Below are 18,957 nucleotides of genomic sequence, written 5' to 3'. Positions count from 1 at the left end.
GCTCATTAGCTTGTTGACTAGCATGATGGCTGTACAGGATTTCTCTCAAACTCAGAAATTCTGTCATGTTAGCTCAAGTTAGACATCTAGCTATGAATAGGACTCAAAATCCTGTTCGATTAGCTGACTAGCTGGATAATGGAAGACATGCTGATGTATAGCTTTCTGATGTTTTTATCTCAGGCTCATTGCAAGGCAGATGGCGAAGTACCACGCCATCCACGCGCACAACGGCTGGGTTCCCCGGTCTGATCTCTGGCACACGATGAGCAAGTACTTTTCCCTCGTCCCCACCCGCTTTGACAATCTGGAAAAGAACCAGAGGTGAGCCTTTAGGTGACATTATGAGCCGAGGGAGTTGACTGTGTGTACACAGAGCCACATTAAGCTAATACATGTACACAGTTTAAGTATAGATTGAGTAACAACATAGACACAACAGGAATCTCGTCACTAACACAACTAACACAAAGCAGTAGAGCAGCAAATTCGTATGATATTGTTATATACAGACCAAATCTCTCTCATTTGTCCTCATTAAATGTACTTTGGAACTTTAAAACTATTATATAAACTACACTGTGGTTTCCACAGAGGACAAAAAAAATGTACTGATTTACCAATTTACAATTTTTAGCAATACATTTAGTTTTTTTTTATTATTATTATTATTACTTAAACCTGTTGTGCTTTCCCTTTTTTTTTTTTTTATGTCGCCCGTTGTCGTAACATAGCCATGGATTTACAAGAAAGAGAAATCTGACGAGTCATTAAAGGTGTCATTTCACCCCAAAATGAGCTGTTATGTAAGGAATAAAACACTGTGTGTCGTGTGTGAAGTTTGTAAAAACGATTTCTAATTTTCACGTGTGTACTTTTTTATTTGATGTTATTTGATCCATTTATAGTTACGTTTAACGTTGTCGAACGTGGAGAAAAAACGAGCCCGTTCCTGTTTATCGTTTACCTTATAGCAGCTACAAAGGGTCATTCCTTCGCGTCATCTTAAAGCCAATAAGACGGAGAGAACTTCGTCCGTTCTTAAACTTTCCCAGGGTGGAAAATAAAAAAAAACAAACAAACAAACAAACACAAAAACATGTTACAGCTTTAGCTCTGACTGTTACAACATTGGAGACCTTATCCATAACTGTTAAATAAACATCTTACAGAAAACATCATCATATCAACAGTTAGACATATGTTTGTTTTTAGTTTATCCGTGTATCAGGTTAGGATTATGCAGAGTGTCCGCCTGTTTCAGCTGTCACTATAGAAACGATAGCAGGTTTTAAAAAGAATGCATTGTTGTAAACCTGTGATTTGCCTCTGTAATCCTTTTGATAGGTTTGTGTTTAGAGTTTCTATGCAAAAAGCTATGAATAAATAAGAGTCGCCCGTCTTACTTGTTTAACTGGCAACCATTAATTATCCTGACAGCTACACCCGCTCACGGTAAATACCAAAGCTATGGGGATCGGCCCGACGCGTGCTTGGCTGCTTATAGGCTGATATCTTCTCTTGCGTATCTATAGCTGTCGTCATGTTGTTTTAATCACAAAGTGGATTAGGCGAGGTGTTGATAGTATTTCTCAATTACAGTCAGACATTTCTTATTAAAAGCTAAGGATGGGAATGTGTTACAAAAAGCAACACTTAGGATTAAGAGCAAAGATTATGGAGGTAATCTAAGCAGTAAGTACGATAGCTTCATATCCCACACAGTACACCACAACATTTCCTGTTACATTAAAAAAAGAAACCCCAACACTTTAATGAATTTGTGCTATTAATAAGCATTTGATTACTGGGAAACTTCAGGAAGCCTGTAATATAATATAAACAAATTGATAGTTGGTAGTTACTTACTACTTAATGGTAGTTATTGAGAAACTATTACTGAGTTATGATGAGTGATTAATAAGGCAAAATTTTAAGCAGTCTCAGTATTGCTCGGCTGATTGCAACAGCCATTTAGGAAATTGATCCGCTGTGTATAGTTTTACGTGGGGTGTTGGAGTTTTACTCCTTTTAAGACGATGAAATCAAAGTCAAGAGCCGGTCCCAAGTCTAAACTTTATGGCTGTTGAAAGGGAAACGGAGTTAATAAGGGGTGAGGTACACTCTCAGAAATAAAGGTACCGAACTGTACTTTTCATTGTCACTGTGTTGGGACCATGACGCAAGTGCTCTCTCAGGCAAATCAGCAGCCACCTACAGCGTGCAGGCCTTTATGACAGACCCGGCACCGGTTGCTATGCGATGCCCCGTGTCAGGGTAATCAGCCTAAACGCGCTGCACCTGGCCACACCTCTTGATAAGCCCTCGAACGCCTGGCTTCGTGTGCAGACGTAGATCTGTGCCAGGTAACAGCAGCACCACGTTACTCTGATGTCTGATTGAAAGAAAGAAAGAGAAAACAGTAAGGAAAATAAAGAAAAGGAACTCCGAATGAGGGAAGACAGAGTTAAGAAAGGGAACTCAGAAGTACACAGAAAGTTGATTAAGGAAAATACGAAAAAAGGAACGTTGAGACTGAAGAGGAGGCTAGATAAAAATATAGGTCCCTTTAAGTGAAGAACGATTTGTTCTTTCATCGTTTGGTACCTTTCCCAGAGTTGTCATTTCCCACCTCACCACAGAACTCTTTGTCTTGAGACTAATGTTCTGAAGCTCCCACATTTCTGACTCCATGTCGTATCACATAACCACCACCACTACCATCACGTGCACTGCTCCCGTAATCAGTTTGTGCTGCGCTACGGAGCGGCGTTCCAAAACCACTTGGCTCGTGCCTCGGTTAAGGCGCTCAGATTCGGTTGAGCTGTTTGGCAGCTAGCGTACATTTCCTCATCCACCCCGCTCTCGCACTTGGTTCCCTTAACGATATATCGTCCTTTCAGGGACGAGCGGGCCTTATACTGCGCTGAGCCCCTTAACCACTATAAATGCTATAGATAACGTGTCAGAGTTTTACTCAATTGAGAGTGGAAGTCTCTGGCCAATAATACCCTCAAGCAAAAGTAAAAAAAGTTTACTTACATTTTTTTTTTAATCCCCTCCATTTTTCACACTAATTTGTTCACCTGCTAATTCCCTCCCAGCAGCCAGCTCTCCCGTCTTTACATCAATGAATTTGATTGGATGCTTCAAATGGAAATGGAAATACGATGCATGGGAGTCCATTCAGTTGATGCGTAGTGTCCAGCCGTTGCCCGAATTAGAGAAGAAAACACCTTTGAGATTTGTAACGAGTACTTTGAAGGTCTAAATAAAAATACAAGGAGAAAAAAGTATGGTTTTTAAGTAAGTGTACAAGTATTCCATTTTAATAACCCTTACGTAAAGTATAAAATATGGCCAAAAGTACCGTATGTGCACCCCTGACCATCACACCCATATGTCCTTGTTGAACATCCCGTTCCAGATTTATTCCTCCTTGACTGTTATAATAAGCTCCACTCTTCTGGGAAGGCTTTCCCCTAGATTTTGAAGCATGGCGGTGGGAAATGTGAGCTTTAGTAAGATCAGGTACTGGTTGTGGTGCGCGGTCCTCGTTCTGTGGGGTTGAGGTCAGGGCTCTGTGCAGGACACTCAAGTTCTTCCCACCTTCACACACCATGTCTTCATGGAGCTCACTTTTGTGCACAGGGGCTGGAACAGGTTCAAACAAAGGTGCTGGAACAGGTTTGGGCCTCTTAGTTCAAACAAAGGGAAATTGCATATACAAAGACATTCTATACATTATATTTATTGCAGCTTTGGCAGACGCCCTTATCCAGAAAGACTAGGTTAATGGCCTTGCCCAAGGGCTTGGCAGTGCTGGGGCTGACCCTCTGATCAGTAACCCAGAGCCTTTAACCACAGATATCGGTGTGATAGTTGTGTGTCCACATAATTCTGGAGTCTATAAATACACTATAGTCTATAAATAATATTTTTCACCCCTGGGCAACGTCAGTAGTACAAAACATTTGTATCTTTTACCTGGAAAGGTTCGTATGGTGGAAATTTTACAGTAAATAAAGGTATATCAATGATCCTTAAGGTGCCATTGACGGTACCATACCCGCAACGAGGAAAAGTACAGTACCACCTGGTACCTCTATTTCAGGATAATAACACACCGATGAGTGAGAAAATAACAGTACAATATACATGCGATTGACACCTGGATCCGTCGTGTGCAGGAGTTATGCTAGTGATATGTGAAAGTCTATATATATATATATATATAAAAAGTATGGTGTTAATTATTTATGAAATGTCAGTGTTTAGTCTTAAACGTTCTACGCTAGCTATAGGTTTAATTATTTACTGAGAATAGCCTTTGGCTTTTCCTTATGCACGGCTTTCACTGAGTGTATAAAAAATGCATCATTTAAAAACAAAAATGATTAACTGAGCGCCAGCAGAGCTAAAAGGGGAATGTAGCAGATATCACATGACACACTTCCACCTGTTCATGCAAACTGCACGGGATCTGCGCATGCAAATGTGACGTGACTGTAATCAGATCGGACCAGCCCGGTTTTTGATTTGTATGAGGACTTCACTTGCATGCAAAATGATATCAGGCCATGTCTTGATGCTGATGAAGTGGTTTTGTTATTGCCTGTATGGAAATAAAAATAATAAATTAAAAATCCAAATATATTCCAGGTCTATTCAAGTTCACTATGAGTATTAGAGTACTCAAGGGGGAAGCTTCATGAGGCAAGCTTTCGCCGGTTTATGACTTATAAAACTTGAAATAGAGAGAAATCAAAGTTTCTTGATGATTGCACTTCTGTCGTTTATTATAACGGAAGCGATGTGTTAGCACCGAGGCCGCGTTGCTGCTCACGCGCGGTGTAGACGTGGAGATACAGAGTGGGAGCGCCAGTGAGATCTGTAATGTTTAATTAAAACATTATGATCGAAAGTAAACACAAGTAAAACAACATGTCTCAAAGCAGTGAGGAACAGAAACCACAAGGTGCAGTGAGGGAGTTTTTATTCTTCATTTAGGACTGGAGTTTAATTCTGTGCTTTTTGTGCATCCATGAAAAGTAATGCATATGTACTATTATATATATATATATATATATATGTATGTATGTATGTATGTATATATGTATATATGTATATAAGCACAGAATTATACTATGGTCCTACATTAATAATATATTCTGGTGTGTGTGTGTGTGTGTGTGTGTGTGTGTGTGTGTGTGTGTGTGTGTGTTGGGTTCCTTTCTGTTTTGGACAAACAGTTTTAGTCTGAAAAACGTTTATATTTGTAACACTCAGTTTGTGGATTTTATTTTAAATAAACAAAAAAAAAATGGTGCTGAAAGTTTGCCCCGCCCCCATACGATTAATCGGAATATATATATATATATATGTATATAATCGGCAGACTAATCGATTATGAAAATAATCGTTAATTGCAGCCTTATTGTCGTTAGACGTCGCCTGTATTTTCTGCACCGACACGTGTTCATTTAATCACATATCAGATTTCACGTGACCTCAGATTCCGGAAAAGTCTTAAAAAGGACTGAATTTCTTTCGTCGTGTAGAGAGCGAGAGAGAGAGAGAGAGAGAGAGAGAGAGAGAGAGAGAGCAAGATCCCTGTTAAAGTGAGAAATTTTTGTCCAGGTGATTTTTTACTTTTTACCTTTGAAGGTATTTGAACTCTTACGTCACATTCATGCAAACTGCACCTGGCCGGTTTTGGATCTGTGTAACCAAATCTACACGTGACTTGCATGTTCAAACATCACAAGACCAAATATGATTCATAGGTATCTCAGAAAATAAAAACAAAAACAAAGCTCCATGTAAAAGTAGATCAGACCTACAGTATCTGATCCGGCGATACGTTACGTCACAATACGCTTTTCTGCAATAACCTGGATACTCAGGATATCAGGAAAAATTAAAAATAAAAGTGTGGATCGGATATCAGAGGGGGGGGGGGGGGGGACCCCAAATCCGATCCTGTAACAAATGGAAAAGATTGGAATGAGATTAAAAGTTATTAAAAATTATATGCAAAATTATATGCAAAATTATATATAAATAATCAATTATATGCAAAATTAAATTTGCATATAATTGTATAATGCATATAATTCCATATAACAAAAACTTGTATGTTTTGTTAAGAATCGATAGTTATTAAGTAGATTTACACTCTATACATGAAGATTATTATCATTATTATTATTATATTTCCAGCACAAGTGGTTGTGTGTGAAAGCTGACGTTCTGTCGAATCACGCTTTTAGCGTTCTTTATTTTTTAAATGCTTAAATTTAAAAAAAAAAAAAAAAAAAAAACCTATATAATTCTGAAGATTAAGACTCGAGAGGTTTTCGTTACGGTATTGGGGGGGGGAGCAGGGGGGAAGTCATATCTCCGCTTTAAAAATATTTTTTAATAACAAGCTGTGGATTTGATCAAATTTCCTGCTGTTTCTCCTTTTTTTAATCTCTTTTCATTTACTGTTAATTTGTCTTTGTTTATTTTTTACTCCTTGGCAGTTTGTGTATCTTAGAAATGGCGATAAATGGCGATTTTGTCGTATCTCCCCACCCCTAATCAGACCTTCGACCTCAGTAACTGTTAAAAGAAGTGGAATGAAATGGCTATTTGGAGCGTGTCATCATGCTTGAGTAACTATTGACTTTGTGTGCGCGCGTTTGTGTGTGTGTGTGTGTGTGTGTGTGTGTAGGCTGAGCAGCCAGGTGCCCAGTCCGGTGTGTTTGAGAGAGGAGCTGCTGTGGCTCCAGCAGAGCCTCTCCAAGCTCGACTCGCCCGTCGTTCTCTGTCACAACGACCTGCTGTGTAAGAACATCATCTACCAACAGGCAGGAGGTGAGCACCTTTACCTCACCCTGATTTCACTAATAAACCCACTGGCTTCCCCACAACACACTGTCCTGCCTGAGGTAGGCCTGGTTTTTACACTTTTCTGCACTTTAAAAGAAAGAAAGAAAGAAAGAAAGAAAAGAAAACCCCCTCTGAAAGGCCTTCCTCGACCCGTTTCATCTTAAAGTCCAATAACTATAACGTAAATCCAGGAAAGCTTTATTTTTTGTTCTACATTGTGTGTGTGATTATATCAACAGCAGCAAAAAAAAGAAAAAGAAAAAAAAAAAAAAGTGTGGGAATTCTGTTTGGATATTTAATTCCCCTGTTGTGTGATGTTTTGAATGCTTTCTGTGTTCCCTATGAATAACCGAGCACGAGCGGCGCGGCGCGACGGCTGGCACGCGCTTCGAACGTGCGTTCGAACGCCGCAGCATTTGCGAGTGTTTTGTACGGAAGGAAGATGCTGACAACAAGGCAATGCCACTTCCTCCAGCTAACATTAACCACACAGAGAGAGTGAGACGGAGAAAGAGAGAGAGGGGGAGGGGTTAACACTGTAAAGCTGAATACTGTCTTTTATGAATTTTTTTTTTTAAACTGCAAACAGACAGACAAACAGAGTCTCCCTATCCTTCATCATCATTTTGTGCTTTTATTTAATATACTTTTGTGAGTCAGAGTGTAGCGGAAGTTCCACCTGTGCGGGGAAAACTGGGCACTCGAAGCCGATTGGTGCCCTTGGCGGCATTGGGTTGGTGGGCGGAGAAAGGCAAGGTCCTCGGTGAATCGAGTATTTTTTTTTAAAACAAAAAAGAAAGGAGGAAGGGGGAGGGACGCAGAGGCCGCTCTGCAGTGAAGCTGTGTGTGTTCTGTGACAGATGTGAGTTTGCCCCAAATCTCTTCATCTGCTACACAGGCCTATAGCCACTGGCTGGAGCTGTTCTGTGTGTCCGGCTAGGATGCCAACGGGCCCGGTAACCACCTCACGTGTCTCTTTTTGTAGACCAACACTTCTGTCTACTGTCAAATCAGAACCTTGTTTTTTTTTTTTTAAATAAAAAAAAAAAACCACACACACACACACACATACACATAAGTTGTATATATATACACCAGTACATACAGTATATATATACATACAGTACACACACAAACACCATAAGTTTAGGAAAGCAAGGTGTTGTTTAGATTGTTTGCACACACACTTTACATAAGCTTTATTCATGTTCAGAGAAACACAAGAGTGTGCTGTAATGGAGGAGGAGTGAAGGCTTAGTGTTCTGAAATGTCGTCTTCCGTCGCCTGATATTTGCTTTCCCCAGCCACTAGACGGCGCTCTATCATCCCCCCCCACCTCCTCATCACTTCGTTCTATCTTGTACATGTTTTGCTCTCAAAGCATGAAGGAAAATCTCTCCATTTTCATGCCGATACTTTTCTTTCTAACACGCCTTCACGTTTTTGCTTTTCACAGAGTTCCTGAAACTTTCCGGACCCGGGGTGGATTATAATTACTCCAGCAGCTGTGCTTTGTCTCCACACTATAAGTACTGAAATTGTGAAAACGTAACGCTTACGGACGTACTCGTACGCCGCGGCCCGCTGTACTCAGAAACTCCGGAAAGAAAGTTCCAAGTCGATTTTCTAAAAGCGATTCGGAGAAAGAAAACATTTGTGGCTCGTCCCGGAATTTAAAAGCGGCGGAATTACGTCGCAAATCGAAAACGTACAAAGTTGTTAAATAAAAAAAGCCAGAAGAGCTACGTGTAAAGTATAATCAGGTTTTATCGGGCAGAAATCCGAGGCAGAGGGAAATCTGTTCGCTGTTTACTGCGTGCGCCGCCATATTGTTTTGACATCAGGTGTGTTTATGTCGGAGAACTCACGCCCGAGTTCCCGACTTGGAATTTTCCACGTCCTCCACACGTACTGTGCTTTTCCGAGTTCCGAGTACATTGGTCCGCTGCGTTACTAATAATTAAATCTCCGAAAGAAAAAACAAAACATGCTTAAAAAAAAATTATTAATTATTATATATATATATATATATATATATATATATATATATATATATATATATATATATAATTTTTTACACCAGAGATGGCACTGTTCCAATACTGTCCCTGTCTGATATCAGCAATAAATAAAATAAATAAATAAATAAATGGTGGATCAGATTTGAGTTGATCCTGGAACAAATGGAAAAGATTGGACTTGGATTTGGAACTGGATATGTTTACATTGAAGGAGAGTCAGAATTTTAAAAAAAAATGATATCATGATCATTATTTACATTTTATTTTTAAGTGCTTCGGTTAAAAAAAAAAGAGCAATAAAGAAAAAGCGTAATAGTTTTTAAAGAACAGATATATCGGATGAGTATCGGTATCAGCCAGTACTCGAGGGTGAAGATCGAGTTGGATCGTGCCACCTCTGATTTTTCACATTTTTTACTCCTTACAGTTTGACATTTTATTTGACATATACATCAAATTCACACGGAAGTGAAATGACCCCGTGCACAACCGAGTTAAATAAACGAAGTCTGGATTGCACTTTTTTTTTTTTTTTGGAATACTTCGCACAAGTGCGTTTCTTCAGCTCTGTATTTCTACTTTTTTTAATGAAGCTTCCCAAACTTAAGTACAGTTCCTCTGTATTTTCTCCACTCCGGTTCCTCCTGAGTTTCTGTAACAACTTGTGAGAATTGCGTCAGTGATGTTTTCTTGGCTCCGAGCTCTTAAAAATATATACAAAACACAGTATCAGCAGAAATCAGGTGAAAACAGCTTCTTCACTTCCTCTGCTCGTCGTTCTCTTTAACCCCGATGCCATGTAAGCAACATAAGCATGTTTTATAAGTGTGTGTGTGTGTGTGTGTGCTTGTATATGCTCTGTGCTCAGACTGCATGTCCTGATCCGCCTCAGCGCCTCATTAACGTGTAAAGTTTGTTGGGTTTTTTTTTTTTGTTGTTTTTTTTTTTGCGTGCCGACTCTTATGCACTCCTTTCACAACACGAAGCCTGACTCCGACTCCGAGCTGCCACCGTCACGTTACAGCTCAGATATAACAGTGTTGATTTGGTTTGTGTGTAGATTTGTAATGTTCGAGGATTAGGAAGGGTTTTGGACGCGGCGTGTCAGTGTTCTCTTCTAAACAAACCTTCCTTTGTTTGCCCTCCTCAGGACATGTCAAATTTATTGACTACGAATACGCTGGGTACAATTACCAAGCCTATGACATTGGGAACCACTTCAATGAATTTGCAGGTAATTCCACGTGAATACAAATGTCATACGTCATCAAGCGGAAACGTCGGAAAACGGGAAACAGATTCGCCCAATATTTCTTATTATGAGAGCATTGGAAAATAAGACGATTAAATTTACTAGTTAGGGGTGTGTAGGTAGAGTAGTAATTCACATTGATGTGCGAATCTAAATATTGAAAATATTTTTTATATTTTATGATAGTAGTAATACACAACATTTCTCTGAAATATCTTTAGCTTGGTATATATATATAAAAAAAAAAAAAAAACCCCAATATATTTCCCTTTATATGATTTGTGCCTAAATTATATAAATAAATAAGATAATTCTTATAAATAGTCATTCAAATTATTATAATTTTTTTTTCTTCATATTTTTCATGATTTTCAGGTTTAAAATCATTACGACAATTTCATCCCTAATCAAACAAATCCTGCAATAATGACACTTTATCTAAAACATATATATATATATATATATATAAATAATTTATTGACTCATTTCAGTTAGATGATGTTTATCTTGTATGACAAATTCACAGTTGCTTTTTGAATTTTTCAATTTAGGGACTTTTCATAATTAATGACCTTAAAAAATTTCACTCGTAAAAAACCCCCCCATAAATTCTTAATCTTAAAATGTGAATACATTTAACAGTCGAATCTGATAACGCTGTGATGTTTTGTAAAAAAATTTTTATGTTGACTTGGTGAGAAACCTGTAAAGAAAATGATCTAGCTCTATCTAAACAACCCTAACATATCAGTATATATCATAATCATTTTTAATATCCCAAAGTCATCACCGTCAAGGTAGATTTAGAAAGCCGTCAAACCTAGTCTAGAATCAGTGACCGATCACAAAATCCCATTACAGACCACCAGAAACCAGTAGAAACCTGTAGTGGTGATGACATCCCTTATATATTAACAGCAGTGATAGACGGACTACATGTCCTGTTTTAATGTTAATGTTAATGTTTGTGGGCGTGGCCTGGCTGTGATTGACAGGTCTGAACGAGGTGGACTACAGCCTGTATCCTGAGCGCAGCCTCCAACTGCAGTGGCTGCGAGCCTATCTGGAGGCCTATAAGGAATATAAAGATCAGGGCACTGAGGTCTCCGAGGCTGAGGTGGAAGTCCTGTACGTCCAGGTGAACAACTTCGCCCTGGTGAGTGTCGAGCGCGTTCACTTGGACATTATAAATAACTGTATATACGAAATACAGTGAAACGAATAAACATCGGTACTCTTAAAAATATAAATGAAGCTAGTTAAAATAATTGCGATATGGCTAGCTATATCACACTACAGTACGTTCATACTAGCAAGTGATAAATTGCTGGTAGTTTGTCGCTTGTGGGTGTGGCCTGTCCACTATATGATTTATACCCACCGCATTTGTTTGTAAATGTATTTATTGTTAATTTACATGACATTCTAGGCATTGTTCTTAGATTAGATAAGCAAAGCAAGCTAACTGAACTAGCTTGAGTTTTTTTATCACTGAGTTTTTCTCCGTAAAATCTCTATACACGTTTAACGAGAGGTTGTATACGTCGGGATAAAATTATTTCCATTTTGTGCGTGAACTAGTTACTAGGAACTAAAGGTGTGAGCGGGGAGCCGAAGAAACGTCGGACCGATCCTGCGGGATCGTCCGTGGTCGGCGTTTTGATTTGGTCGATTTTGCGGAAACGAATTTGCTTAGAATTGAGAAAATCGAATCCGATCCGATTAGAACGTCGCTGAAATCTTGCAAACGAACGGTCAATCCTGTCGCGTTGTCGCGTGCTAGTGCGAAATGAATGTAGGTTTGGTCATACTCTCAGAATTAAACAGTAATAATAACAATAATGTGCAGTTTGAGATGATTAGCACATTATTTTAATGGGAGTACTGATGACCAATCAGGACAAAGCCGGCGGTAGAGACGTGCACTCCTGGGCAAAAGAAACTGTACGTCCCTACACGGCGCTATTATAAGGCCAACAGTAAACGTCCTGGCAGAACGTTCCAGAAAACTGGGCGCTTGTGATGAGCTCAAGGTCGTCAACTGACGTACAAGCTATAATAAACGTTTCACGTATCATATGAACAAATCTGCCGCTGCGATCTGCTGCCAACAAACACATTGTAATATATCAATTAAACAGCCTCATGGTTTGTGCTCACCAGGCTCCGTAAACAAATGATGTGGACCACAAATTACCAATCAGGACTCACCTGTCAATCAGATCTTGTAACCAGGCCATGTCTTTTCGTCATGTTTTGATTTCCAAATCCGCTAACTTTCACTGACCGCACCTTTAATGGCATCGTAAATACAATGCTTGGTTCCGTGTTCGTGTCGCCGAGTTACTGTTTAAAAAAAAAAGAAGAAAAAAAAGTGATTCTTATCGGTTTGTAAATGTTGACAAAAAGCTAGGCGTTCATTGCGAGATGACAATGAACATGTCGTTAATTTTTTTTAAACACATAGTGCCATTTACATCGTCCAGCAGCGGCAGGGTTTGATGTCGCGACACAAAGAAAGTGACCTTGGAAGCATCTTAGGGATTTGTTGTGCTGTTTGGATGCTTAACCTGGTCTCTAAAGCGTTCAGCTGGGAATCTTTAAAAGCATGGACGTGGATTTCTTTTCTTTATTGAAGTATCGTGTCCTGGCATGTCTGCTCTCTACACTTTTGAGGCCATGTTATTTTTCTCACCACAAAAAAAAAAAAAAAAAAAAGGGAAACTTAATTGAATCCAGCTTGTGGTCCGTAAAAGCTTCGATTGTTGGTCTCACTTCCGTTCAAACCGAACGGAACAAACAGAAAAACAAAGCCGAGAGAAATAATAAAACTCAACCGCAGTAGATTCCATTAACCGGGCTGTTTTATTTTCACTAATGCCCCGACGGGATGAACCTTGAAAAACAGTGAAAACAAAAGGGAACACCGTTCGGCTTTAATTAACGACCGACGCTGTTTTTTTGTCACATTAAACGTCTTGTTTTTGTTTCTGGTTGCGGTAATTGGAACGAGACAGAGGAATGGACGTCCGCGTAAACGAGCAGACACCGGTCAGATTAGAGCTAGAGACGTAGCTGTAAAAAAAAAAAAATAATAATAAAAAAAATCTGTGGTGAACGCTGGCTCGGGGCCTTGAGCCACTGAATCATCGCTCACGGGATAAATAACACGGATTCAGTCTTATCACGAGGTGCTTTCGTTTGTGCGCCATGTCGTCTCTAACGTGCCAACTCAAACAGTACTGGCGTATCGGGTTTTTAAAATGTCATCACTCGCAGGAAATGAAGCTCAGATAGTTCACGGTGAACACTAAAAATCCTTTCATTTTATTTATTTATTTTTTACGAGGGACAATAGCGCTTAACAGTTGCTGGTACCAGAGGCGTAGGTTTTATTTCAACACTTCTAATCCGTTGTGTAATTATAAAAGAACTCTGAGCACTTTAAACGGTGCAGTCATTACATCTTTGACATGATAACACACAAAAGAGAAACCCTTAAGGCATTCGGTTAGTTCAGCTAGTTATTTATATACTCATGCAAGTCCTTTTTTAAGCTCTGGATCTCTGTATTATTGAGATAGTAATAATAAATTAAAAAAAAGACTCGTTTACTATTTTCCATCGTTTCATCCATCAATGAAGACTCTTACTGTTTAAACTAAACCACACGAACCAAAAAATATCAGTTTCACCATTAAATGCAGCATTAATAATTATAAACAATGGGGTCTTTGTCTTCGTGGGAGCTCGTGAGCAAGCGAGGCAGGAATCCGAGCGATGAAAATAAGCAGGAATATAAAGTGCACTGAAATATTTCTCTAAAGCTGTTACAGGCTGCGGTTACAGGCGTTATTTATAGTCGAGAGAAGAAGGAAATGCACTCTCGCTCTGTTTCTATTAGCTATAATGTAGCGTTACAATACATTTCTGAATCACTCCTAGTAAAAGACTGTGTCATTTGTTTATACGTCTAATTAAGGTGTTAAGTGACCAATTTGGAATTAATAATAAAGGACTGGCATTGTTGCACAACACTAGTCTTTCTCACATTTTGTCCTTTAGTGCAAAATCCTACATTGTAGGAAAATGTCTTTTTGTATTGTAATTGTAGGTTAGTTCATTACACCAATGCTGGCTGGAATATAACATGCTCTAGCAGTGCATCATGAAACGTCAGATTTGTACGATAGTGTGGATGTGTACACGAATGTAGTGTTGAATGGAAACTCTAGGACAACGAGAAACAAACATGAATTTCTTAAACGTGATATATATGTATATACACGAAATGACTTTTAAATCGTACTTTCACATTATATTTTCTCTTTCTCTCTCTCTCTCTCTCTAGGCATCTCATTTCTTCTGGGGTCTGTGGGCATTGATTCAGGCTCAGTACTCCACAATTGACTTTGACTTCTTGGGGTAAATCTGGACACCTGAACAATAATCTTGTCACTCTCATGGAAACCTGTAATGTTCACAATGACGCATGTCTTCTTTTTTTTTTTTCTTCCTTTTTCTAGATATGCAGTTCTTCGCTTTAGCCAGTACTTCAAGATGAAACCCGAGGTCACGGCGCTGAACTTTCCAGAATAGTGCCTCGTTCTGGGTGGTTTGTGCTCCCCCTGGTGGACATGGGCAGCAACAGTAGAGCTCGTCGGTCTGTGGGTTTTTAACGCTGCACTTCACTAGATTGAATGCTAGAAAAGAAAAAACCACGAGGAAAATCCATCTCTCTGTTCAGCACCTCCTTTTTAGTTTGTTTTTTATGTCAAGAGCCGTGTCGAAGTGTCCTACATGCTCATGGGTTGTTGGTGAACTGATAGAACCCGGGATGACGTCTGTCGATGTTCTGCACAGCGTGGTCGACCTGGTGCAGGGAAAGCGGATAAGGACCAAGAAAAACAAAACAATCAAGGCCTCCATTTTTCATCATTGACTGTGTGGTCCAAAAATGTATATACAGTATATGCTAACGTCCCAGACGCTGTAGTTTATACAGTATGTCATTCCTGTTAGTTTACAGTGAAAACAAGTTGATACAGGTTTACTGCTTCCATCTGCTAGCTTTAGAGCTTTCAGATTTAGGGTTGTAGTCTTATAGCTGCTTTAAGATCTGCGATTGAGGGACCAAAGGAACCTCACGTTGAGCTCATGCTTGCTATGTTGTCGGTTTTTTTTCCATTTCCTGTCACTGTGAGCAACTTTGCTGCATTCAGAATCTGGACAAAAAAAAAAGGTGCTTAGCAAAGAGATGTGAAGAGCCTGTAGCTGTCACCCTACACCAAAGTGCTGAGGTTCTTCCTTTGTACAGATTGCACAACTTAAAAAAGAGATTTCTTTTCATATAAATATGAAGAGGTTTGTTTAGATGTTTGTTAAAGTGGCCGTGATGCCTTAATAAGGACTGCTGATGGACAGACCGTGATGCTAATCAAGTTCTCTTCAATTGGTCTTAAGTGTATTAACCCTGAGTTTTGACTTGGATTTATAAGACCAGACTTGCACTAAAAAAAACCTATATGAATTGGGAGTTTTTATTATTTTTTTGCTTCGTCTGATTCTAAACCTCTTTTTTTCCGCCTCGCAAGCCCTATTCGGACAGGATCATTTTATTAGGATGATATCTGAAATAAAGCATTTGGCCAGCTTTCATCTGGACAGCTATAAATTATATGAGCGCGATTGAAATGAAAACCGTACATTTTTATTTTATTTTGAATTGTTTCTTGCAAACAGGTGTCACTAAACTCTGTCATTTACTACATAATCTCCATTTCTTTCGACGCAAGTGTTCCAGCGCTTAACGAGTGTCCGGATTCCACGTGAAAGAAATTCGATTCACTTCTAATGAATAAAAGTGAACTTCTAACAGCATCACATCCACGATGTGTTCACACTTTATATGATTCAGCCACAGATTATTATAATCATGGTATTGTGCTAATGTGCTTATGTAAAGCGAGGCTGTATGCCCACTGTAACTATATTCATTATGCATTAATCAGGCTGTGGGATTATGATTCTTTTTTCATTATTAATACTTGTATATTTTCCTTCTAATCAGCTTCGAGTTAAGAAAGTGCATCAAAGCTGTGTGTAAATGTTTCCATAGGACAAACCAAACGAACAAATTCCCACCGACATTTACAAAAGTTTCGCTAACACTAATTTTCGTACAAACGTGCGTACGTTGATAAATTACCAAGCACGGTCTCAGCACAGCTGATTTACATTAACCACGGCCACAAAACAACAAAAAAAGGCAAAGCTAACAAAAAAAAAAAACCATAATAAAATGCCGAATAAACGGTGAAAGAGCGCCTCTTAAGTGTGGTGTACGCTAAATCTTCCTATAATGCAGCTCAGCCAATGCAGTGCATCAACTACGATACACTAACTCTTCCTCCTTTTATTGAGTGCCATTACTTTTGTCCTAACTGAATGGCTAGTATTTATTTGTTATAATTTATGGAGTTGTCTTGAAGCTGAAATGATGGAGTTTCACAAAATGTAAAATAATAAAAATTGAATAAATAAGTCGATGTATTTAAATTTCAGTAACTTAAATGCCAATTATTCAATTTGAAACCAAGGTTAACATTAGTGAGTCGCATTATACGTCAACTATTATACGTAACTATTGTAAACTAATCCTGTCCGAATAAGGCTTTCAAGACCTCAGTTGCTTATGCTATATAAGTCTCTCTCTCTATCTCTCTCTCTTGCTCCTTCTTTTGTATATCAAGTTAACTGTAACTGTAAACTGACTTTGTACATAATAGATACTGTGAAAATAAACAGATCGCTATGCTCTGTTCATAATACTTCATCTTGTTCTAGTCAAGCTTTTCTCAGAAATAAGTACTCGCTCATCGAGTACCACCTTTCAAAGTAATTCCTACATCTGGGTCCATAATTGAAAACACGGCAAGTCTGTCATGATCCATCAAATCACTGCTGAATCTGTCGCTTCCAACAAAACTGTAAATCAAAATGACATTATTTCGAAACATCCCCCCCCCCCCCCCCCCCCGCCTTCATTAGCAGGACCGTGTCTATTAAAACCGATGACATTTTTCCTCTCAGACATGTGATTGTACAGAAAATGACCCTGCGCAAGTGTCCACTACCACTTGAAGAATATATGTGAATATTTGTACAACTTTAAAAAAAAAAAAAAAAAAAAAAAAAAATCCTGCTGCAATACCTTTACTTTGTGAGTTACTGTACATAGGGGAGATTTACTTTTCTTTTTTTTTGGTTTATTTTCTAAAAATTAAATGCTATGAAAAGAAGAAATAAAATCTGTAATTTTTTTTGGGGGGGAATAAACAAATGGGATGTAGAGATGGAGTTTAGAGTCTGTATTTACATCATCTGAATGCTAATAAAAGTATCAAAACATCCTAGCATCTGGTCCTGTTTGCTTTCTCTCAACAGCGGCTAGCTAGTCACTATAGCCTACTGTGTAAAGCTAGCTGACATGAGCCAAGTCTAACAGCATTTCTGAGAGGAATTTTAAGCCGTAAAATGTGTACACAATTAAACTGAGTATGATTACACGTCAATTTATAATTTATTGTAATATAAACGTAATTTAAGCATCCATTTCAACCAGGAACTAGTAATGCTCACGAAGCCACACGGTTTGTCTGGGCTCAATTTCAGGTGCTAGTTAGCTAGTTAGCTCTGATGCTGAGGTAATTTGGTTGTTTTTTTTTTTTTTTTTAGCAACTCCTTATCTACATATAAATAAGTACCATTAGCTGCTTTAGAAATGAAAACACTGACACATCTAAAATAACCATTTTATAACATAAACTTTATTATGGGCCAACTTCCGCGTTTGCTTTCCTGAGGAAAAAACTACTTACGTATGTGAGCGAATCGGTTCTTTGAGTCGACTCTTTGAATCAGATTTTTAAAAAATGGGCTCGGTTCTTTTAAAACGAGCCGAATCACGGTTCCGAAGAGTCGTTTTGTTGTTCGGACAGCAAAGAACCAACGGATGAATGTGTGGTGAAATTGAGTAGAGTAAATTATGTTAAAGATGTTAAAGGTGTTCGTACACACTTGCATTTAAAAAAAGTTTTTTATTTAATAATTCTCCTTCATTTAATCAAAAACAGGAACAAAGGAACTATTTGGTTACATACTGATTTGACTAAATGTCTACCATAATAGCGCAAAGGGTCTACTTCCTGTGTTGAGACTAAAGAAATGGCTGTTGTTCTTCATTAAATATTCATGTGGTTCTGTTACAGAACTAGTTTTAGGTTCAGCATTGGGATGTTTGGCCTTCAGGTGTCAAACCGTTCAGGAAGCAGGGCAATTATTTACATATGACACAGTTTGGTCGCATATCACTGGTCTACATCTCACTTTATTTGACTATTAAAATGAAACTGGTGTCAAATTTCAGACTTTAGGCTGTCTCATTAACCTTCTATTGCAGATTGATTCAGTTGGCTGCTTCCAAGCTGTCACTTTTGGGCCCTTGAGCAAGGCCCTTAACCCTCAGTTGTGTAAATTAGATAAATGTAATGAAACTAGTATAATTTAAAGCTGTCCCTGTATGTGTGTCTCTTTATGAACTAAAGATAAGTGTTGTGATAAATCGGAAATTTACGTGTGCTATTATTCCAGTTTAGTTGCCACAGTTGAATTGCGTTCATTCTGCTATATAAGAACACCTCGCAAAGCCGATAGTAGCAAGCTAACCAGAGAATGCCAAGCTGTCCTCTATAGATATTGTTGAGAGTGATTATTGCAAGCTATCTAGCTGAACGACAGCTGAAGTGT

At 38.6% G+C, this 18,957-nt stretch overlaps 1 protein-coding gene across 4 annotated transcripts in view; it reads left to right on the top strand.

Annotated features, from left to right (window-relative positions):
* etnk1 (ethanolamine kinase 1) overlaps positions 1 to 17,564 on the top strand; it is a 31,419-nt gene extending 13,855 nt beyond the window's left edge. Inside the window, exons 3-8 of one of the 4 annotated variants that reach the window (XR_008398353.1) lie at positions 184 to 324; positions 6,719 to 6,861; positions 7,537 to 7,632; positions 7,737 to 7,832; positions 10,048 to 10,131; positions 11,145 to 11,201. Coding sequence is in view for 2 of the 4 variants with exons in the window: in XM_017493940.3 (XP_017349429.1) it covers positions 184 to 324; positions 6,719 to 6,861; positions 10,048 to 10,131; positions 11,145 to 11,305; positions 14,501 to 14,574; positions 14,676 to 14,748 (676 nt within the window). In the remaining 2 variants the exon portion in view is untranslated. Of the gene's footprint in view, positions 1 to 183; positions 325 to 6,718; positions 7,930 to 10,047; positions 10,132 to 11,144; positions 11,306 to 14,500; positions 14,575 to 14,675 lie in introns of those variants that run through there. The other 3 variants (XM_017493940.3, XM_053688076.1, XR_008398352.1) reach the window with 3 other exon arrangements.
* The last annotated feature ends 1,393 nt before the right edge of the window (positions 17,565 to 18,957 follow it).

This window comes from Ictalurus punctatus, chromosome 19, assembly GCF_001660625.3.
Source record: "Ictalurus punctatus breed USDA103 chromosome 19, Coco_2.0, whole genome shotgun sequence".
In the NCBI taxonomy this organism is placed as follows: Eukaryota; Metazoa; Chordata; class Actinopteri; order Siluriformes; family Ictaluridae; genus Ictalurus; species Ictalurus punctatus.
The sequence above is the reverse complement of the archived record's forward strand: the minus strand, read 5'-3'. Positions and strand labels throughout refer to the sequence as shown.